The sequence below is a fragment of the Manis javanica genome, chromosome 3 (assembly GCF_040802235.1).
Source record: "Manis javanica isolate MJ-LG chromosome 3, MJ_LKY, whole genome shotgun sequence".
Classification (NCBI taxonomy): Eukaryota; Metazoa; Chordata; class Mammalia; order Pholidota; family Manidae; genus Manis; species Manis javanica.
In genome coordinates, this window is record NC_133158.1 from 7,065,311 (window position 1) to 7,088,891 (window position 23,581).

At 36.0% G+C, this 23,581-nt stretch overlaps 1 protein-coding gene across 40 annotated transcripts in view; it reads left to right on the forward strand.

The window, feature by feature from the left end:
* The window catches only part of SLMAP (sarcolemma associated protein), a 120,441-nt gene that overhangs the window by 49,690 nt on the left and 47,170 nt on the right, over positions 1–23,581 (forward strand). For 5 of the 40 annotated variants that reach the window (XM_037019140.2, XM_073230756.1, XM_073230755.1 and 2 more), the window contains exons 3-14: positions 152–305; positions 3,323–3,395; positions 6,482–6,518; positions 8,188–8,250; positions 11,322–11,417; positions 11,677–11,748; positions 14,279–14,419; positions 15,430–15,567; positions 16,954–17,122; positions 17,208–17,258; positions 17,747–17,797; positions 22,287–22,349. In XM_037019140.2, the coding sequence (XP_036875035.1) occupies positions 152–305; positions 3,323–3,395; positions 6,482–6,518; positions 8,188–8,250; positions 11,322–11,417; positions 11,677–11,748; positions 14,279–14,419; positions 15,430–15,567; positions 16,954–17,122; positions 17,208–17,258; positions 17,747–17,797; positions 22,287–22,349 (1,108 nt within the window). The remainder of the gene's footprint in view (positions 1–151; positions 306–3,322; positions 3,396–6,481; positions 6,519–8,187; positions 8,251–11,321; positions 11,418–11,676; positions 11,749–14,278; positions 14,420–15,429; positions 15,568–16,953; positions 17,123–17,207; positions 17,259–17,746; positions 17,798–22,286; positions 22,350–23,581) is intronic. The other 35 variants (XM_037019158.2, XM_037019155.2, XM_037019171.2 and 32 more) reach the window with 14 other exon arrangements.

Consider the following 23,581-nt stretch of genomic DNA (forward strand, 5'->3'; position numbering starts at 1 on the left):
TAAACCTTAGTGAAACAAGTGGTTTGAATTGATAGGGGAAAATTTGCAAACATTGCTTTACAAAGTTAGAAGTACTTTTCTTAAAAGTAGGTTTGGAATCATTACTATTAATCTTTGCCTCTTTTTTGTTTGTTTGTTTTTGTTTTTGCAGTTTTATCTCCAAGACACTAAAAGTAGTAATGGTACCTTTATAAATAGCCAGAGATTGAGTCGAGGCTCTGAAGAAAGTCCACCATGTGAAATTCTTTCTGGTGACATTATCCAGTTTGGGGTTGATGTAACGGAGAACACACGGAAAGGTACGGGTATGGATCAATTTTTCCTATTATTTCTCTTTCAAAGTATTTTTTTAAAATTCTATTATTATTTCATGTTTGTAAAAGCGATTTAAATACATTAAATTTAAACATTAAATGCAGTGAACATTAAAAGTCTCTCATTTCTTCTGTTGCTTTTCCAAAATTCTAAATTTGGAAATGTCAAGTGATGTATATTTTCAACACCGTATGAAGGCAGGGGGCGCCCCCGTGTCAGGTAGGAAGCAGATGGCTGCAGTGCCAGCATACCCAGCTAGCAGGACCTTGAATCATCAGGGGATTGTTGTCAACAAGAAGTGTGGAGGCAGGTTGGTTCCGACTTTGTTTGCTTAGCTCGATGACATTATCAGGAATCCAGGGACTTACTCTTCTTCCATTTTGCTGCTCTTAAAATGTTGGTTTCTTCTGCTTTTGCCTGGTCTTAGCTTTTGCATGTTGCCTCCGTGGTCGAAGAATGATGGCTATAGGCCCAAGACATTGTTTTCCCCACACCAGTGTCCTAGGCAAAAAGTCTAAAAGGGGACAAAATGTCCTGTGTGGCTCTCTTTCTATGTTGAAAAAGCAGTCTTTTGTAGAACCCTCCCAGCAGATTTCTCCTTTTGTCCCATTGGCCACATGGGTAGGTCACATATATAGCTACCTGTAGCCACAAAGGAACCTGGGAAGTTGCTTACCTGGCAGACGGAATCAGGAGATCCATAAGTGGCATTGATCATTTATGATTTATCCCTTCTGGTTGTGTGTGCAGAGTTCTGTAGGCAGTTAATAACCTATCACAGATATAAAAATCACACGTATCAGTTTTTGAAACTAGAAGTTCTCTAACTAAATAAATGTAGATTGTCTTTATTTTTACAATTCTGAAGCTTCCTGGCTCTACTTAGTTCACTGTCTACTTTATAACCATGAAATTGTATGGTTGAATCATAAAATGAAATGAATAGGAACCAAAAGTATGCAGTTCCACTGTCTTAGTTTAATTTGGACAGTGGAACCAGGTGGGAAGTTTCTCCGGTTTGGTTCCTGAACTTGCTCTGATATGGTGATGCCCTAAGTCATCGGTCTCTGACGTATTTCCCAGTAAACATGGGAGTGGGGGGCAGTGATGCTGTTGTGCGTGTGCGTGTGCACTTACACATATCAGTTTACATACTTTAACTGGTGTCACAACTGCAATTTAATCTTTACTGGGTTTTGTTGGCCTCAAGAGAGCTAGGTTTTCATATTTGAATTTGGGTAGGGCCAGAGTCTTAGTAATTTCCATTTACAATTGTAAAATAGGAAAGGAAATTTGTATTTTGATGTAACATACTGAGTACTCTTTCCTAAGAGAACTCACCCTATGTATGACTATACTGGGAACAGCTGTAGTGGACCCTCTAACATCTGCTGTGGCCATGGCATACCTCCTCTGGTACCAAGTCATTCAGCAAACGTTTACTTAGCCCTAGCTGGGAGTCACCCACAGAGAAGACAGAGAACCGGATTACACGGACTTTCTCTCCAAGGAATGTCGGTCTCCGGGGCTTGCATTTCCCAGAGAGAATTAATAGGTGTTAATTGATAAAAGAATTAGGGAATCAAATTATTTAGAAAATGCTTAGTTAATCAAAGGTAAGCAGGGCTTCTCAGAGCTTTTAAAATGCTAACATATAGGCAGATCTCCAAGGGGTAGCAGGATGAAGGATGAGGCCCAACAGGAAGGGAAGAGACCAACGGTTCGTGGCCATAATTGCTTTGTTAGGCAGAGGATTTAGAAGACTGTCGTTCTTCATCTGTGTTAGCACTTTTCGTATAATAAATTCGTGAAAACTAATATTGAGTAAACTGTGCTAAATTTCTTAAGTTTAATGTGCATTACCAGGTGATAATCGTATTACTTTGTATTGATAGTATCATCTTGGTGATTCATGGGGCTGATCACTTAAGTTACCCTCATAGAAATGAATTAGCTCTACTCTTCAGTTAGTTTTATTGAGGTATAATTTACTTGCAACACTAGTTTTGCACGTACAGTTTACTGAGTTGTGATAAATGTGTGCGATCGCATTAGCACCACTCCTGTAATCATGAGGCAGTGTATTTTCATCGTCCTGTATTACTTTTCCTTTAGAGTTTGGTAAACTAAATAACCCTTTGACCCCTGGAAAACATGATAACTAAAGAATAGAGAAATAAGAAACCATCAACCTTTAAACCAGCAAAAACATCTTTTCCTGTAAAACCCACGCAAAGAGAAGCCCCAAATGAGTGCTGCTCTTGGGGGGTTTTGTCACTTGAGATCTTCAGCAGGAAAAGGAGGAAGTAAGAAGCAGCTGCAGGAAGCTGCCGCAGAGTGACTGGTGTAATGTTGTGCAGAGATACTTGGGGGAGGAGGAAGAAACAACCAGCTAGGGAACAAAACCAGCATGTCAGTGCTGAACTGGAACCCTCAGACTCGAGTTCCAGCAAATCGCTCTGACTCCTAATAGCAGAGTCCTGAAAGCAGTTACACTTGCCTGAGGTCTTGGTTGTCTCCGTCATGAAATGGGGAATTGAATGGCCTACTCCGAGCTGTGTTAATGCGAAACTTTAGAGTTTTGTGAGGTGTGGGTAGGAGTTACAGGTTGGGGACAGGAGAATTAGGACTAAGAGCCAAATTTGAAACTGGGGAATAGTTGGACTTAGTTCCTAATGCCAGCTGACAGGGAAGAAAGTGCACTTCCCCTCCCCCCAGCCATACTGCCATAGATCCCACTGACCTTTTACTGACTGGTGTGATGGTACTGGAGGTTAGGACACTTTTCGAAGCAATTCCATCTGTGATTCTACCTTGCCGTTGTGATTCATTATGGATGCGGATGAGTTTTTCCAGGGGAATGAATATTGCCATTAAACCACCAGATTTATTTTCTTTCCCAGAAGTTATTACATTTAAGATAAAATGCCTGTTCATATATGAGAGGTACGAAGGTTTGTATTTTTAAACAATTATTTTATACATCTTATTTGTTTGTTTTGACCAGTTACCCATGGGTGTATTGTTTCCACAATAAAACTTTTTCTACCAGATGGTATGGAAGCCCGGCTCCGCTCAGAGTGAGTATAATTTAGTGCTGTGAACGTTTCATATTAATTAGCTTGGTTAATAATATTCTAGGTGACAATGTACTGTTACTGCTTTAGGCTTATTCTAATAATGTCAGAAAACTGATGTAGTGCTTTTGTAATATATTTCAATTTAATTGCTTTTCTCATTGGTTGCAATTCTAGTAAATTATAATTTACTGGATAATAATGCATAAGGAGGCACACATTATTTTGTTTCCAAATTTAACTTTATTATTTCTACTTTGGTGGATTATTGTTTTCCAAAATATTTGGGGTATGTGAGTTACTGGTGAGTGATAACTGTATTCAGTTTAATCTGTATTTAATTAATATAGGACTTCTTAGACTATGATTGCCTTGAAGTTAATGCCAGTGTCGCAATCTTACTAGACCCTGAAGGATGCTGATATAGTTAGTAGCATATTCTGGTGGGAGTTTTTAGAGGGATTTTCCCATGCTGTACTTTTTTTTTTTTTTTTTTAATGAAGCCATGAAAAGATCAATTAGAGGAGGAAAAACCTGAAAGGGAGAATTACTCACAGAATGTAAATGTTAAACCTAAACCTAAGTACATTTTGATCTTGTGTTTCACAGATGATCTTAGGAAGTGTTAGGGGAAGCTAAACAATCTTTACTTCAGCATTGTTTTATTTCAGGGAAAACCTTGAATATGCTAGAAGCTTGTTTCTATAGCTAATGTGGTAGTTTCTATCCTTCAGAAACAGAGAAGAAAGGTCTGAGGTTGGGAGGTTGAGAGAAAGAATAAGTTGAAGGCATAGTGGAGTAGTCAGTAGGGAAGAGAGAAGGAAAAATGAAAGCAAAGAGGCCCTCTTGTTATATGGTAGCTCATGCTTTCATTAGAATTATAATATATTATACTTCAGTTAGAAGCTGCCAGTTGTTTTATTTTTTAAGCTTTAAGGATATCTGAAGCAAAACAGAAAATTTTAAATATTTTTAATTTAAAATAATCTGTTTCCTGTTAATTATAGTTTGATTATTTAAAGTATACAGTTAACTTTGGAAGCTTTAATGTGACTTAGTATTTTTAGTCAAAGTTACGGCTTTAAAAATAAGAGTGGCTTCCTAAAGACTTTGAGGTTTGTATTGATAATGATATTTTTCTTTCATGGAGTTAAAAGCTTTGACATAAGGGTCATCTGGGTTCTCAGGTCCCATCTAGTAGGGCATGTGAATTTTTTCAAAGATTGTTTCAGTGAGTTGTCCCTATCCCTCTTGTTTCCCAAATGCTTTTCATTTTTGCCTGTTTCCTTCTTGTTATTTGGTTTTTCTTATGTTATTACTAGTGTCATTCAAGTTTTGCTGTTAGTTTCATTGTATGTAATTTGGCTGACTTTCTGGAGGAGATGGATTTTGAGCAGGCAGTTCTCCAGAGCTGAGGGGAGTTCAGAACGGTCCTTAGAGTAGGAGAGTCCAGTTCAAAACCCAACTCCACCTGTTCTGTGACTTGATCAGGCATCCCTGTTCTCATGTGAAAAATGAAAATAACAATAGCACCTAATAAATAGTACCTGTTTCTACCTATTGAGTAAAATTTTACGAGGAGGATTAAGCAAGATTGTGCACTTACAGAGGTTAGCATGGTACCTGGCATAAATAAGCACGTGATAAACATTAGCTGTTTTTGTAATTGTTAATCTAATGTTTTTTAGCAACTAAGATGCTTTTTTGGGGTATGACAGAATGGTTAGAGTTAAAGGTACATTGTGTACAAAGCATTTAGTGCTCTTAAGGTCTTTAGTAGCTCGTTCCCAAAAAGCTGATTGGTTTTTCTTCCTTGATTTTCATTCTGTTGCACAAGTAATTTTGAAATTTTAAGAAACAGGAAGAAATTGCCCGTAATCCCACTATTCTAACAGTAAATAACGCTTTTCCTGTTCCACAGTCCTTTGATTCATATGAACTTTTTTCATAATTCAAACAAAATACACCTATATTCAAGATAGTTTTTGTAAGATACAAATGCATATCATGTATGAAATATTTTCCTGGATTTTTAACCTTTTTAATCAGATTTTCACAAGATACAAATTTTGTGCTTGGGTCACTAAGAAAACTGGATTTTGAAAAACTTCCATTAATACCACTTGCGTCCATTTAACATTCCTTAAGTTCATTTCCTATGTGTGCATATCTACAGAGAAAAAGGTATAAACCCCAAATCTGGGTGCTGACAGTGGATAATTTTTATTTCTTTCTTCATCCTTTACACATTTCCCGTAATCAGTATGTACTACTTGTACAGTCAAGAAAAAGCAACTTATGCCTAAAATGTCTATTCCATATTTATGGGGTAGAGAAGAAGAACTAAAGTTGTATGTAATTTTTTAAAGCTTTCTTTAGCACCAGCTTTGTTAGGGCCAGTGTTAGGTTCTGGGGATGCAGAGGCGAATTGGTCGCAGCGCCTGAGAACACGGATGTGAAACTGAAGAGGTAGAATAGCGCTTTATGAGGCCCCCAGGCAATTAGTACCAATCAATACCGTCTGTCTGCTGCTGGGTTGGGTCTCATACTGCATCTAAGCTTTCAGCTGTCCGTGTGTGAGCTGGCTGGGTGGAGAGGTGGTGCTTCTGTCCTGATAAGCTGAACTTCTTCTCCACTAGAGCAAATTTCCAATTAGAGCCTTCTTTCCAGTAGAACTTCATTTTTAAGACTTTCTGTACAAGAATATTTGATTTAAAAGAACTTAATTTGCACAGTCCAAAATTTAAAATGGATAATTTAAGTATTGCTTCCTTTCCATATAGAAGTTCTTATAACCAAGGAATTCATCATAGCCCTCATTAAGTACTGAATCCTCAAAGAGCATTTAATACATTTCGCATTTTGAATTTATGTTTAGACATATGTATAAAAGGTAGGCTTGCATATTTATTACCTTGTTTTCTAAGAATTCTATACATTTGTAAAGGATTGAAAAGTAATTCACATTCCTTTAATTGCCTCTAATGAAAGCAAGTGTATCAACTTTGGGTTCAAGATGTTGTGGTACTGTTGTACTATTTCTTCTCCTGTCAGGAAATTAGATAAAAATTCTAAATTTTGCTTTCCAGTGTCATCCATGCTCCATTACCAAGTCCTGTGGACAAAGTAAGTTGCTAATGGTTATTTTTTCCAAACTGACTTATCTATATTGCCTTGGAAAATAAATGTTTGTTTTTGTTTTTAAGATGCTTTACATAGAAATGTATTTTTCTTTTGTAACAAAATATAGAGAGTGCATATAGGTATGTAGTTACTGTAGTCTTCTGATCTTCAGTAACTGGAAAATTTAGGGTGGATGTTTCTTGGGAAAAAGCCTTTGTTATCTGAAGTGAATGGCAGACCGTAGAGCAGGAGTATTTGTTTGATGCCTGGCCAGAGGTGAGAAGTATTAGTTACTACTTTTTCTTCTGGAATACAGCTCTGTCTAAAAATGTTTACTAAAGCTTTCTGCCCAAATAGTTCACTCAATGTGTATCTACACATGGAAATAACACAGAAATATGGGCTTATAGAAATTGCTCTTTTGTTGTCCTTAAAAAATCAATTTTTACCCTGTTTGGTCAGAAACTTTGCAGTGATTCCTTGTTAGAAGATATTTTTTCTTTCATTGAGAAATAATGGTGTATTAAACCATTATAGATAGCATTGCTAAATAGGAAAAAAACACATCTTTTGTATCTTGACATTAATGTAGATGTTGAGTTTTCTTAGAGCAATAACTGAAGTAAATATTAGGAAAAATATTTCACTTTTTTTTTCTTTCATTTGGATAAAGAATGAAAGCCTGCCAGAAGCTGACGTTCTCTGTTAGATTCCTTTTTTAGAAGTTAAGTGGTTAATTATCAACTTCAGCAATACCAAGAATTATTTCAGAAGCAAATAATGACCTGGCTGATTTGGACTAATGCTTAAAAATAATGCCACCTCTCTGTCTTCTACTTAGCATATTATTAGTATAAATATACTTTCTCAGCTTAGTAAAGAATGATACTGTAAACATTAACAAGTTAACCGTAGGCATGGTAGTGTTGAGGATCTGGGTAAATGTTATAGCAACCTACTAGTGTCCCCCCACCTTTTATTTTTTGGAATAGTGCCGTGGTTCTATATTCCACACCTGAGCAAAACCCCTTATAGAAGATATTTATTCTAATACTCTTGAGTTCTAAGCATTTTGACTGTGATTTGTAATGTGTAAACACCATTATTTCCCATCTTTTTTCTTCATAAAACCTACCTGTAGTTTAAAGAAGAAAAAAACCTGACAAACCTTATTTTTATTGCCTCTGGCCATTGGGCAAAGTGTTACATTTCATGTTCTGCCTCTCCCCACAAATCCCCAGACACACCCCATCATACAGATCACTACATGTAAATGAGCTGTGACTTGTTGACATGCTGAAGAACTTTTTAACAAAGAATTTTAAAGGGGAAAATGTAGATCTATTGATTTAGAAGGTATTATTCTGGATTAAGATAGGGCTGATTGCCTTTGTGCTAGGAATTTGTGATTTGGTTTATCAAGGAATGTTCTCACGAGTTGCACTCACTTTACCACCGTCGTACATCTCGAGCAGGTCGGCATGATGTATACCGTTCACAAATTCTGGACATGGGACAGAAACATTCTGAAAACTAAAGGAACTGGTTCATAAGAAAAATAACTTATATTTTACATATTTCAGTAAATAGGCATTTCAAGGACTAGGTTTAGCTTTAATGTCTTCTATAAATATTTTGCGTAGCTCTTGATGCTATGTCGTTTTGTTTCCAGGTTGCTGCTAACACTCCAAGTATGTACTCTCAGGAACTATTCCAGCTTTCTCAGTATCTACAGGTAAAGTAAATCTTGAGAATTCTTAGTTTAAAAGTAGAATTAGCAACTTAGATTTGATTTTCTCATTCAGAAGAACAGACTAAAGAAATCTGGCTGGGTACAAGTACAAAAGTTAAAAAAGGGTTAAAAACAGGTCCTATGAAGAAAGAATGGAAAGAATCAGGATTGTTAATCCTACAGAAGGTAAGGTTCTGTACAAGAGAAGTTATTTCTGTCAAATATGGCGAAGTTCCAAAATAGTTCTTTATCCAAAGATGACTTTTAAGTAAAATTGAACCCGGACAGAATTTGGTTGTTTAATATAATAACAATAGCAAATAATTACATAGCCCTTACTATATGCCAGACTCTAGCCTAGCCCTTTATCTATGTTAAAACATTTGATCCTTACAACAATCCTATAAGGTGCATATTTTATTCCCATTTTTACAAATGGAGTCCTGAGGGACAGGAAGGTTATGTAATTTACAAATACCACACACCTAGTACGTGATAGGGCCGGATTTGAACCCAGGCAGTCCGACCGCAAAGTCTGTGCTCGTCCCTACTGTGCTGTGCTGCTGGGCCTAGGGAAAGATATCTTGGTGGGGCAGATGCTGGGAATGGGCTCCTGAAGAAGTTAATACCTATTTAAAGAGTGATGCAAATCTCTAAAAAGGAAATAAAGTGCTTTGGGCTTTTTTTCCTGATACTGGGAAATTTAGGCTATATTATGGTTCTTACAGTTCTGGTGAGGGACATGATTAAGGAAACCCTCAAACAGTTTAGAGATTGAGGTTTTTATCTTGGCTCTGCTGCTCAGCTGGTGCTGTGACCTTGGGTGAGTCCTTTACATATAATCCCGGTCCCTACATTCTTTTATAGGAACTAATCACTAAGAGAGCTCTACCTTAGTTAAGAATGCACACATCTGTGAAAATTACCAGTGTATTAAATCAAACCTTATCTTCCGCTGGGCTTAAAGAGAAAAGCAGTTTTACACACTTGCAGTTTGGTAGAGAATTTAAAATAAAAGCATAGACCCTAGCCAGAGTTCCAGGACTCGATCTGTGGCTTTACCTTCTGATATGTTGGGAAAGTTGTTTAACCCTTTTGTGCCTCCTTTTTTTCATCTGTGATATGTTTATAATAATAGCACTTAACCTTGAAGAATTGTGAAGAGTAAATGAATTAACATATGTAAAGTACCGAGTGCCTAGCACATGGAATGTATGCCATTAAAAAAATGTTACTATTTGTTTACCATTCAGTAGGAAGGGATGTTAATTGGCCTACATCTCTTATTTTTAGAGGTAGAAAAAAACTTAGAGATTAATCTGGCCTGACCTTTGTATTTCAGCCAAAAACAGCCCAACAAATGAAGCTGATTTGAGGTGGCCTATGTATATTTTATCAAGTAGAAATACGGAACTCATCTCAGTACAGTGATTTCCCAGGGCTATAATTTATAGTCACAAATCATCATGGACTGTGAATGTAATGCCTGACACTCCAATACCCTTCCTAGGATTTTTGTCAGTTCTTTGAATATTCATGGTAGACATGTAATTTTTTGAGAGATCAGACCACACTGTCTTTTCTATATACATCTTTTTGAATTGCTAAAGTTCTAACGTAAATTGTAAACCTTCTGAATAAAAACAAATAGTTATGTTTCATACCGTAGAACTGAAAGCCCATTCCTGGAAGAACTAGATTTCTGTTAGGATGTGGTGTCTTATGGACTGTGAAACTCTAAAAGAATTGAGTAAAAAAGGTGAAATTACACCATCTAGTGGAAATAGTGATTGGTTGGTGGTTTTGTTTTTAAATAAAACTTCTTGTAGCATTTGTGTAATTTCCTGGATATTAGGAATGTTTCAGAAGCTTAAAATAAACTTGGCAACTAGTATCTTTTAAATGTAAGCTGTGTTTTAGTGTAGGTTCTGGGATGGTATGGCTTTTATTAGATTCCTTAATCTATACTTGAGAATTACATTAAAACCCAGTACCTCCAGCTCTATAATTAGACCAGATTTTCCCCTAATCATTATTTATCAAGGATGTGGAAAGCTGTAAGTGCACTCTTTAAACCTCAAGTACTGTCTCTGAAGCATACATTTCTCTGTTGAGGCGGCTCAGAGGTATTAGGGTAGAGAGTTTCTTCTTTGGATAAGGACAGGAATAGAAGAAAGTAAAATTTAAAAGATGTGCCAGAACCACAGCTGAATGCAGTGTGAGCATTTTCACCTTGACTTCCAGTGAAGGAGACCCTTTTAACAGCTATCAAATGTTAACGAGTGACCTACAGACAAGTCTTTGCTTCCCAATGTCTTGCTCTGTAAAAACACTCCTTTGGAGTTGCCAAACAGTTACATAACTCCTTGTCCCCCCACCCCCATCCCCCTTAATTACATTGAACCAGCACTTGGTGGACTCTCATTTATTTTTGCTGTATTTGATTGCTGCTAAGTGGTATACAGTCGCAGAGAGAATCAGAACACAAAAATGCAATGGCCGTGAGACTAAAGCAGTCTCTCTCTTTTTAAATATAGATATGTATACATACATAATATTTTTAAAAGGAAACATTAAGATATTTTTATTTTAGATGTCATACCCTTGCCGCTAAACCATTGAGAAATATCTTTGCTATTAACCAGATTGTTCTGGCTTAGTTTGAATGAGTTTGTTCTGAGATAGATAGATAGATATGTATATATTTGTAAAATATGTGTATATATAAAATGCGGGGTTAAAACATTTGTTGGATTCTTCTACTTTAGGGTTTTGGTTTGTTTTTAGCTCACTCTTATGAATTATGTGTAAAAAAAACAAAAACAGGTGACTTGTTTTCTGTTTTAAGGGAAGTCGCAGCTGAAACACCCCTAACAATACTAACAGCCCAACAAATGAAGCTGATTTGAGGTGGCCTATGTATATTTTATCAAGTAGATTAATCAGCTTTGAAAGTAAGATTGCAAAGTGGGGTGTAATGTGACGATATTTTCAGAATGTGCTAAAAATTGATTAGTTCTTCAAAGGAGTCATGCTGAGCTTATTAGACTCTCTCTTGTGATTTATACTATTAGGAGGCCTTACATCGGGAACAGATGCTGGAACAGAAGTTAGCCACGCTCCAGCGGCTACTAGCCATCACCCAGGAGGCTTCAGATACCAGTTGGCAGGTATGCCAGCTGCCTTTATATGCAAGAACACTTAAGTTAGTTTAATCTCCCTTAGATGTTGATTAAACTAAAACTAAAATTTTGTAGCAAGCAAAGGCAAAATTATTTCCTAATGAACAAATAATTTAGAATTTGACCTTTTATAATGGATGTTAATCAATTTTATGATTTTATATATTTTTTTGGCAGTAGCAACTTTTGATGTATGTATTTTTTAATTACCCTGGGAATTTATTTACTTTTAATTTTTCTTCAACAGGCTTTAATAGATGAAGATAGACTATTATCACGGTTAGAAGTTATGGGAAACCAATTACAGGCATGCTCCAAAGTAAGTATTAATCTCAAGTACATGTGCATAGTTTTTTATGTACCTTCATTTCCTCAACTGTCATTTTGAGTATATGCTAAGACATTTATACATTTTCGCCATTGTTTTAAATCTTTTTGTCATTATGGGAAATTTTAAGCATGCATATAAGAAGAAAGAATTGTGTAGTGAATACCCTAGTACCTAGGCCTTTTTCTTCTTTCCATTGCCACTGATGTTTGTTGGAAAAACTGGGTCATTTGTCTTCTATGATTTCCCTCAATCTGGATTGTTATTTAAACACTGCTCTGAGTCCTTCTCCAACACCATAAACTAGTTGTTTCATCTAGACACTTGATCTGATTTAGGTTGAATTTTATTTCCAACAATACTCCATAGAGTGTAAGACATATTCCAAAGTATGTCTTGCTTTCACCTGGAGGCCCCATAATGTCTAGGTGTCTTTCTTTTTGACATATTAGCAATCTTTGTTGATCCTTGACTGGATCTGTTATTTTTTTTTTTTTTTGAGAGGGCATCTCTCATATTTATTGATCAAATGGTTGTTAACAACAATAAAATTCAATACAGGGGTGTCAATGCTCAATGTACAATCATTAATCCATCTCAAGCCTAATTCTCATCAGTCTCCAATCTTCTGAAGCATAACGAACAAGTTCTTACATGGTGAACGAATTCTTACATAGTGAATAAATTCTTACATGGTGAACAGTACAAGGGCATTCATCACAGAAACTTTTGGTTTTGATCACGCATTATGAACTGTAAACAATCAGGTCAAATATGAATATTCGTTTGATTTTTATACTTGATTTATATGTGGATCCCACATTTCTCCCTTTATTATTATTATTATTTTTATTTTTAATAAAATGCTGAAGTGGTAGGTAGAAGCAAGATAAAGGTAGAAAACATAGTTTAGTGTTGTAAGAGAGCAAATGTAGATGATCAGGTGCGTGCCTGTAGACTATGTGTTAATCCAAGCTAGACAAGGGCATTGAAACATCCACGGATGCAGAAGATTTCTCTCAAAACAGGGGGGGGTGAGGTTCTGAGCCTCACCTCTGTTGATCCCCAATTTCTCACCTGATGGCCCCCCTGCGACTGTGCCTGTCTTAGGTTGTTCCTCCCTTGAGGAATCTTACCCGTCTCTGGCTAACCAGTCATCTTCCGGGGCCATACAGGGAGATGTAAAGTTGGTAAGTGAGAGAGAAGCCATATTGTTTGAAAAGGTTAGCTTTTTACTTCTTTGCAGATTTATGCCCTGTGGCTTCTATGCCCAGCATTTGTCTTGAGGTATCTCTACCACTTGGAGGAATTATGATACTTGGTAAATTCGATATGAGGCACGAATTCTATTTAAGGGTTGTAATTAGGAAGGAAGAGAAAAGCTATAGAGGTAGCATATGGAAGAAAACATGGGAGGATTGATTATTTCTTTGACATATCTTCTTGTATAGTACCTTAAGTATGTATAGGTTTTAAACTACTAACTAATTTGCACACACATATTAACATAATAGGAATACGGTGACATAAACAAAACAAATCTATAATTACCATCCATCTCCAGTGAAGCCAAGAAAACCATTTAGGCACCCTAGGCATTTGTAAAAATTTGTCTATGATATGATGGATATTGTCCTAGTGTACTTCAGCAGTCTGAGAAAAATCAGACAAATTAAAGCAGCCCATTTCTGGGATCTGTTCACATCCCATATTGGATCTGTTATTTTACAAGGATTTCAAAAAAGGTGATATTGTAATCCTGTCATTCCTTCATTCACTAGCTGGATTTCTTCTATAAATATTTCTATTACTTTCCTTCATACAGCATTTTGTTACCCCCAGAATAAATTTTCTTTAGGAAAAACATGAAAAGTGATTTCTCCCTTTCAAAATCATGAATTGGTCCCTTCTCATCCACCAAAGAATGACCATGAAGTGTTTTTCCCCCCAACTTATTTGAATTTATTTCATGTGTCTTGACCTATTCCATTTGTTTTTCTTACTGATGCTCAGATGATCTGATCTCTGGTGCATGGGAACGTCTTCAGGTCGGTGCCTGAGTCCTTCGGGTAGAACACTAGCAGACTGATAGTTTCCTGCTGTCATATGAGACAGAATGTTCCAAATTCATCTTGTACATTTCCTGCCTCAGACCCGGAAGCAGCCTTTTCCCTAGGGTGCTCTTATTCCTTTTGGTTTAACCATTGTTTTAAAGTGCTTGGCTCCTTTGAAGGTAAAAGATTATGTTTGCCCACAAATAGGTAAATATTGTGGCTTGCACAGAATATGACAAATAGGAAAGTTAATTCATTTTGTATATTTGAGAGAAATTCTCTGTTTCCATTGACTTTTTGTCTGTTGGAAGCGTGAATTAGTATATTTGTGAATGCATTATTTATTAATGCAACTTTTAAATACAGCTTCAATTAACAAGGTAAGAGCATTGTAATGTGCTATTTTTTCACACTGTAAATACTTAAAAAGGAACTTGCCTACAATTATAAATACCTTTTAATCCTAGAATCAAACAGAAGATAGTTTACGGAAAGAACTGATAGCATTACAGGAGGATAAACACAACTATGAGACGACAGCCAAAGAGTCCCTGAGGAGGGTTCTTCAGGAGAAAATTGAAGTGGTTCGAAAACTTTCAGAAGTTGAGGTATTTCAGTTTAACAGACACTAAATAGTAGTATGATTTAAAGTTGTCAGCCTAAAATTGCTAACATTCCAGGACATTACAGACTTGGGTGGTGTTATATGACTAGGAGATACTTCCTGTCTATCAGGTGGGAAGGGGCAGGATGCTGGTTTCATTGCCAGGAATTCTCAGCTGTGTGGTCACTGGTGCTTAGGGTACCCAGTCAGGGACTAAGGAAATAAAAGGCTACCCAGGTAATCTGTTTTACTACTTACTATTTGTACTCCACTTAGGATTCAGCCTCCACCCAGTGGAACATATGTGTCAGGAAATTGATCTCCTGTCGCCTAGTTTTGCTTTTCTTCCATGTGAGGATAGTCAGTGTAAGGCCGAGAACCTACTGTTGCTTTACCCATCCTGCAGAGAGGAAAACAGACTGTGTCTTAAGTTTGGACACTCAAAGGGGAAATTCTCTCTAATGTCCTTTCTAAGTCTTTTAGGAACAATCAAAGTATGATTCTCATTGCTTTAAAAACAAGCTAATTGATAATACAAGTCATTCCTTCGAACCACAGCAGAATTACCACAGAAGTAATCTGTTGCTGGATTTAGTTAAAATCCCCCTTGTAAAATAAATAGTAAACTTTAGGATAGGGATAGTGTCTGTGAGAGCCCTATTCCATAGTGACTGATACACCATCAGGAAACAAAGTTGCTGGCCATCTAATAATTTTCTTAAGTTGATTACAAGTTATTAAACTTGCTTTCAAGAATTGGTAGGCTTAAAATATTTCCAAGGCTAAAAGTCCTACCCAGTGGCCTTCTGAAAGGGTAGTTGGCATCCTCTCCTCCCTGCCTCTCGTTTTTGTTTTTTTTCCAAATTCTTAGTCATGTGTCTGCTTTAGATGGAAATCCTTAGGTCGTTTAACTCAGCCTTGAATAGTACATGTTGATAGAGTTACACTGTTTTATAAGGTGAATTTAGACTGTGCATGTATTCTAAATCAGTTGCCTGTAAACTTGAATTGCAGCGAAGTCTGAGCAATACTGAAGATGAATGTACCCACCTGAAAGAAATGAATGAACGGACTCAAGAAGAGTTAAGAGAATTAGCCAATAAATATAATGGAGCAGTTAATGAGATTAAAGATTTATCGGATAAGTTAAAGGTATGTGTGTACTCAACCCGACAGTATGTTAGGCTAATCGTCCTTAACAGACTGAATAGCTTAAGAGTTCACATATTGCCGGATAGGTGCTGATGTAAAATTTGGTAATGGTTGAAATTTATAGTAAAAATAAGGTGTCAGCCCAAACCCTATTGCCACAGAAAACTGAAAGTCTGTAAAAAGCTGACATATTTCCTCCAGATGGGAATAAATACAGTAGACCCTTGAACAACGCAGGAGTTAGGGACACCAACCCCCTCTGCATTAGAAAATCCACATACAACATTGGACTCCCAAGAAACTTAGCTACTGATAGCCTACTGTTAACCAGAAGCCTTGCTAATAACACAGGCAGTTGAGGAATGAATATTTTATACATTTTATATGTTATATTTTATATTCTTACAATAAAGAAATAGAGAAAAATTATCGCAAATCTCCAAGAAGTTTTCCTATATCTTCATTGAAAAAAATCGGCATGTAAGTGGCGCTGGATGGTTCAAGGAAGCCAGTCGTTCAGGAGCTAACTGTAGCCAGTGCTTCACAATAGGCATCTCTTAATATATCCCAGGAAGTAGATGAGAATTAGCAACACCAAGGATCTTCAGACTTTCTTTAAACTTAAATCTGCTTGTCTTTAGGAAGTCCCAAGGCAGGGCCCAGCTTTATTAGTGCCAGAACAAACACAGAGGGGACCTTGGAGTGAATACTTGTGGCTTCCGGGGAGGCTGTTGGGTCTCTTCCAGCAACCTATAGCTTTAGGACATTTAGGGTAAGGACAGACTGGACTGTAGGTAATGTCAAACTGGTCCTTAATATATTATAACTGAGTTTGTGGAGACCCATCTTTATATAATTCAAACCATGGATTGCGTGGCTAGAAGAATATATTTATTAGAGAAGACCAGAGCATACCCCCGCTCTATGTGGTCGGCTAACCTATAATAGTTACAAAGATCGGTCTTGTTAAAAGGAGATTATTTTGAAAAGTACTTGTGACCATCTATATTCCTGTAGCCCAACATAATTTTGTTTAAAATTTCAGAATAAGCTACATTTTAGAACATACAAACTAATTGAAATAATAGTAATGTCAGGAGAAGAGTTCATGTATTTCATTCATGAAAAAACGTGGGGTTTTTTTTGTTGGCCTTTTCTCTCTGTATTGACCCTGCTTGCTTGCTACAAATTTTTCTCTCCAAGGTGATACAGAGACATGACCCCAGTGCAGATCTCTCCTGACATCATTTTGGCATTTACAAATACGTTCTATAGTGTTGAATATTCTCCTTAGAAGTTTGTGATGAAAAGCGATCCTGCTTTAGGCCTTTTAAAAGAAGGTCAGGTTTTATTAAATAACTGGATTTTCTTTTTCTTTCTCAACAGGTAGCAGAGGGAAAACAAGAGGAAATCCAACAGAAGGGACAAGCTGAGAAAAAAGAATTACAACATAAAATAGATGAAATGGAAGAAAAAGAACAGGAGCTCCAGGCAAAGATAGAAGCTTTGCAGGCTGATAATGACTTCACCAATGAAAGGCTAACAGCTTTACAAGGTAGGTCAGCTAGTCCAGAACTCGATTTGATTTGATTTTTTCTTTTTATCTGTGAAATATCTTTTTCTTGGACTTTTATTTACAGTACGGTTAGAACATCTTCAGGAGAAAACTCTTAAAGAATGCAACAGCTTAGGTAGGTGTCATCAGATTTCTTGTTTAAAGCTGAATTTTATCATTAAACTTTTGGTATTTACTGTCTCACACTGGGTGCTTATTTTCTTTAAGAGGGATGTTTTACGCATTTGGTATAAAATATCTGCACTCTTTTAGAAAATGTCCTTAAACAGTATGCTTGATTGCCACCAGTGGGCACCATTGTGTAGTCCTTGAGGTGAATGGAATTTCTGCATCTGAGATGTTCTAGTTAGAGAGATTTAAGAATAATACACACACAGCAGGATCCTTTTTCTTTTGAGGTTCATTGGTAGGCTACTAAATAGTTATGGCCCTTTCTCTGAGTTGGTAGGAAATGGCAATTGGAACCTTTCTTGTAAAAATGAATTTAAAGTGTTCTGTACCATCTTAATACAGGTAGGAATGCAAAATGCCGTGGTTACACTTGAGACCGTTTTAAAGTAATACTTTCTTTGATCAGGCAATGACACACTGTCTTAATCCTAGGGGTACAAGTTGATGACTTCTTACCTAAAATAAATGGAAGCACAGGAAAAGGTAGTGTAAAAACATTAAATATTTTTCCTTCCCGATATCCTTTTACTATTTAACTAGGATAGAGAGGTCGGGGTTTTAAAGTTTTAAGTGCTTGGAATGAAAAGCATGCTATTCATAGACCATTGGATGCCATCTTTTCAATCAAGCTTCCCTTTACTTTATAGTTCTTACTGCTATGAGCTATGGTTAGATATCCCATGTTATATGGAAATTTCAGTTAATCAAATAATAAGAAAATGATGAAGTTCAATGGTAGCGTTTGCTTATATAACATACATTAGCTCCCTCGATCACCCAACGTATTTTTCAAAAGAACTGTACTGTCATTTTCTTCCATCAACTACTGCTTTCTGGGGATAATTGGCCCCCATTTCTAATGTTTGTATCCTGCCCCCTTCCCAGCCTAGAATTTACTTACCAGCCCACTGAGCTCTTGGACATGTAATAGAAACTGCTTTCTTTATCTGTCGTTTCCATCAACCCAAGAAAACAGGGTCAGTCATTTCTGCCGTCTGAAAAATCCTTTCTTCGTTCTTGGTGCTGTGACCCTTCTTTCTGAATAGCTGGGGATATCTCTTGCCAAAAACAGCCACTCTACTTGCCAAGGACAGCCACTGCTGGTTTTCCTACTACTACACGGGCTGGTTTTCACCCAATAGCTGCGACACTTCCTCGCTCATGACGATTCCTTCTCACCCTCCTCCTCTCCCCATCTAGCAGGCAGGAACTGAGCACCAGCCACGTGCCAGGCCTTTCACTAGATGCTTGCAGTACAGAATGAATAAAGCTGTTTTCTGTGTTTATGAATCTATATGCCTGTCATCTCAGTTTTGATACAGAAGTTAGTGGAAGACACCAAGGTCGATACCCAGAACTCTGAGCAAATATTTTTCCATGTATCAGGGGATATCTTTTTAAGTTCTTGGACAGCGACCAACTCTGACAAAATTAGGTGTTTTGTTTGTTTTTTTATTTTTGGTTGATTTGTTTTAATCAACAATTGGCAAAATAGGCTCAGGTAATATATGTGAGCTGCAAGGTCAAGACTAATATTGCATGTATACTAAATCTTGAAACTCTAAATTTAAAAGAATTTCATTGATCATTGTTATTTGACTATTCTATATATGTTTTATAAAACACACTATTTAAAAATTCCAATTTGAGTTTCATTTTGAGAATTTTTAAAGGTGTAGTTTATATTCATTGCACCAGTATTACTAATTTCTGTTTATTAAGTGTATTTAGCAAATGTAAAATGACTTAGTCCTCATCTTCTAAAAGCTTGTTGATCTTAAATGAATTTATATTTTCATAATTTTGCCTTTTTTTCTCTTTTTGGTATGTACACTTTTTATTCATTTATTTTACCATTTTGACTTGAGCGTGTATTAATAATGTTAGTGTTATTAACTAACAACTGGGAACTATTAACTATTAAGCTGGGAACATTGTATTCCTTCCATAAAGAGAATCCTTTAATATACACTGAATCATCTTTATACTATTTAGAGTTATCAAATTACTGCCTAGAATTTTTTGCCAATTCCAATTAATTTAGATGAGAACTGTGAGAACTGTTGAAAACAACTCCTTAATTTAAGTCCGAATAAGATACATTAGGTACTTTAAGGTACTCCTTGCTATAATTATTTTTCCCTTGCCGGTGTGCTTTTTCTTTTTAGTGGTGATGAACTGAGTAGTGTGAGAGTGACTGATAGAATATTTTAAAGTAAACTGAGTAGTAAATATCTGAATATGTACAAAAGCTTCATTATACCAGATTTACTAACAGAGTGGATTTGGAAATAAGATGGGTCTCATCTCAGTCATTTGTGATGTAATTAACAAATCAATTATCACGCATTCCAATATTACCAAAGTCCTTAGTCATATTGTGCTAGCAGACATTACATTAACTAAACTGGAGAGACAGGTTTAAATAGGAGAGAGAGAACCAAGTATAGTTGTAAGAGAATATTTTTTAAAGTCTGGAGATGTTAAAATTAATGATACTGCTCTAAGAAACCCTATTTTTGAAATGACTTCAATCTAGAGTAGCTCCTATAAGCATAGATTCTGTACTATAAAATTTTTATATCTTATCTAATAAGTATAATTTGAGTATATGCTAGAGGGTATAAAAAAGTATGTCCAATAGAAATATTATGAGAGCTATATACATAATTTAAAAATTTCTGGAAGCCACATTACAAATACAAAAAGAAACAGGTAAAATTTTAATAATATATATTTAAATAATATATTACTTTAACCATTATATCCAAAATATCATTTCAACATGTGGTCAATATTAAAAGCTTATAAATGAAATATTTCACATTCTTTTTTCCTTCATAAGTCTTTGAAATCAGTGTGTTTTATACTTAAAACACATCTCAATTCAAACTAGCCACTTTTTAAGGGCTCATTAGCCACATGCAGCTAATGGTCACTATATTGGACAGGTAGTACAAAAAAATCAAACTACATAGGAAACTCAGATGTTTAAATAAAACATTTTAACTATTGTGGTCTCTATTATGTTTATGTATCTGTCTGTTTCTTTATATTCCTACAGTTCTGTTTGGTATCATAGACATGCCATTCCCCCAAGTATCTGTTCTTTTTGAATTATCAGTGATGTTTTTTTATAGTTCAGCAAAATAAATTTGAAAGGGCCTAAATTCAAGTAATGGAATAATAAAGTATCATGATCCAAATCCTTTATGTATGTTATTTGAAAAACTTTTCTCTCATGTCTAGGAGATGCCTCTGTGGAAGTCATATATTTATCTTATTATATTGATCTTGTATTTTATCTAAATTAGTTTACTAAGTTTTAATGTAGAGTCCAGATATTAAAATTAGAGTAGATAAAAGGGTGATTTTTGCCTTACTGAGTAATGAATGGTGGGATATCCTGCATTAATAAATGTCATCTGAAGTCCTTTGATGCTAGTCTGAAATTTGGTTTCAGATAAGTTTTATAAAGTCTGTTAGGTTAAAATTTGGTTTTCATATTTCACAGTAATGTTTAGTTTGAGTCTTCAGAATGTTATCAAAGCTTGGTTAAGATTTATGTAAAACAGCTTTTTATCTTGGTAGTTACTCTTCAACTGAGGGCTCCTGGTTTTTGGGGTTTTTTTTGGTTTTTTTGGCTCCAATTGGCAGATGCTGTTTGTTAGATTTTTTTTTTTTAAATTTCAAATTTCTGTTACAGTTAGCCTTTTTTCCTTTTGGGGGCTATCTTGTATCTCCATATAACTATATAACCCTACAGTTATATGAATTATATATAACCTGATGTATAGATGCACACTTACATACTACATGTGTGTAACTGCCACCTGGAGGCTCAGCACACCATGTAACTAGAAAAGGGATTGTGACGGATTTGAGTTGAAAGGGAAAGAAGGCTGCCGGGAAGGATGCCATGAGAGGGTGGTGAGCGACCACAGGAGGGGATGCCCGCCTCTCAAGCAAAGCTGAGGTGATGAGGGCGGAGGTGGGCAGACACGGAGAAGGGGAAGGAGGCTTTACCGTCCGAGGGCTACTGACTCACTGGCCTTTTTGGCAGGATTTAGCACCTTCACACCTTCCAAATAGTCATCATGTTGGAATGTATTTCTAACACTTGAACTTCCAAAGTCTACTTGGTAGTTTTGAAAGTTACAAATGTGTAATAGAAGGATGTTATCCAGATTCGGAAGTTACCTCCTCAAATCAAAGTATATAAAGATTTCTGTAAGAAAGGGGCTAAAACTTTTATTAAACTACTATGTTAGCTTTTGATTCTCTCCTCTTATTTGAATAAACAACAAAAAAAAATTCTGTGTGAACTGAGCAGAACCTAACCAAGCTCTGATTTTTTAAATGTGTGGGCATTGATTTTCATCATTTGGGCAGAGATAGACAATGTAATGTTTTGATAGTATGTGGAGGACAGTTTAAGTGATTCAAAGGGAAAGACTATTTGTGGATCAAACTGTAAAATATTGTATCAGTTTCTTATAATTTCTTAGGCATTATTTTATGTATTCTTAAAATATTTACCTTTTACCTCTTAACTGAGACGAATAACTTTGAAAAGGGGCTGCCAGAGAACAGTCATTTGAGAACTCAAGAACAAACAACATCTTTTAATTACATAAGAGTATTTGTTAACCTGTCATGGAGAAGGGTGCATTTTAAAAGTGGGAGAAGCTTTTTAAAGTATTTATGTGGTTTTCTTGAGCTCTTTGGGTAGAAATTGTACCTTTAAAAGCAAAACTTTCAGGGTACAAATTAATGATTATATAATTATAATTTTTCAGTCATTTAAATTTAACTCCAAAATATATCTGCTGTTAGTATTAAAATATATTAAACTTTTATTAATCTTATTCAGAGTTACCCATGTTAACATATTTCAGTTTTCCAACTTTTGCTGTTGGTTTTCAAAAACAGCAACAAATTATATCCTTAAAGGTGTTTCTTTCTTTATTAGAGCCCTTGCTTTCAAAGAATGGCGGGGACTGCACTTTTATTCATCAATTCATAGAATGCCAGAGTGAGTACAGAGTATTTTTCATGTTGATTTTAATGGAGTCAGGGGCTAAAACTGAAAAATGAGAGGAAAAACGAAGCTCTCCATGTGTTTGTTCCAGTAGAGTGCGCAGAGGGCCATCTTCAGACAGCAGCGACCCTTTCTGCACCGTGTCTGTTTCTCTCTTTGGAGAAAAATACTTATGTTGCATGTGCCTTCACAGATGGAGATGAGCATTTCAAATTGCCCACAAAAAAAAAGAAAGAGGAAGTTTCAAGCTTTTTAATTAAAAACATTACCGAACAGGGAATAAGAATGTCAAGCTCTTAAACATTCTGTGTGGATACTTAAGCTTTAGTAATAACATTAACTTGTTTTATTTAAATTGAACTTGTATCACAGACATGGATTTTGAGGTTCTTAAATGATTAAATGAAGCCACAAAAACGATACTTAGTTTGGGCGCTTAGATCTGAAGATGGCCCTTAGGGAGGTAGATTTCTAGGGAAGAGCAGCAATAGATTGTCCCTGTCTGACACCAACTGCCTACCCTTGGGAAGTACGAGGCAATCTTTCATAATATTTTAAAGATAGATAGTTTGGCTTCGGAAGTGATTTAGATCTCTGCTGAGTGCTGAACGGAAGTATCATGAATTCCCTCGTACTTGAAAACCATATGGCTGCTTAATCTCTAATGATCATGAGGCTGTGATACTCTGTTGGTTTTAGTGACAATAAAGGTCACGGTGTGTAGTAAAGATCCATTGATGGTATCTATAGCTATCAGACACACACCTAGTTGGGCATTTTTCTCTCCCTGTTTGCTCTCTTTTTGAAGTGAGTGGTTTTCCAGGTTTCATGCTCATGAATTCCTTTTGGGGCTGTGCACACATGTGTGGTTCGCCCTTCCTCTCCCCCCAAACACACACACACACACACACACACATAATCCCAAGAGCACTTGGGGGTTTTAAGGGTCACACCTGGTGATTACAGCAGGCACAACCCAATAGATCAAATGTTATATTCCTTAGAGATGCTTTAAGGAAATCTGGAATTTCATTTACTAGTTTTAGAAGACCTGTTTTTGTCCATTTTAGAGACTGTAATGGTGAATGTAAGTTTAATATTACTTTAAGGCAAATTGTATAATAAGCATGGTGTATTTCTTTGTCCTTTAAAAATTTTCCATAAAGCAAAGATCAGTGAATCTTTTTGTTCTCTACTGATAATTAAATCTCATTTTTATAGGAAAT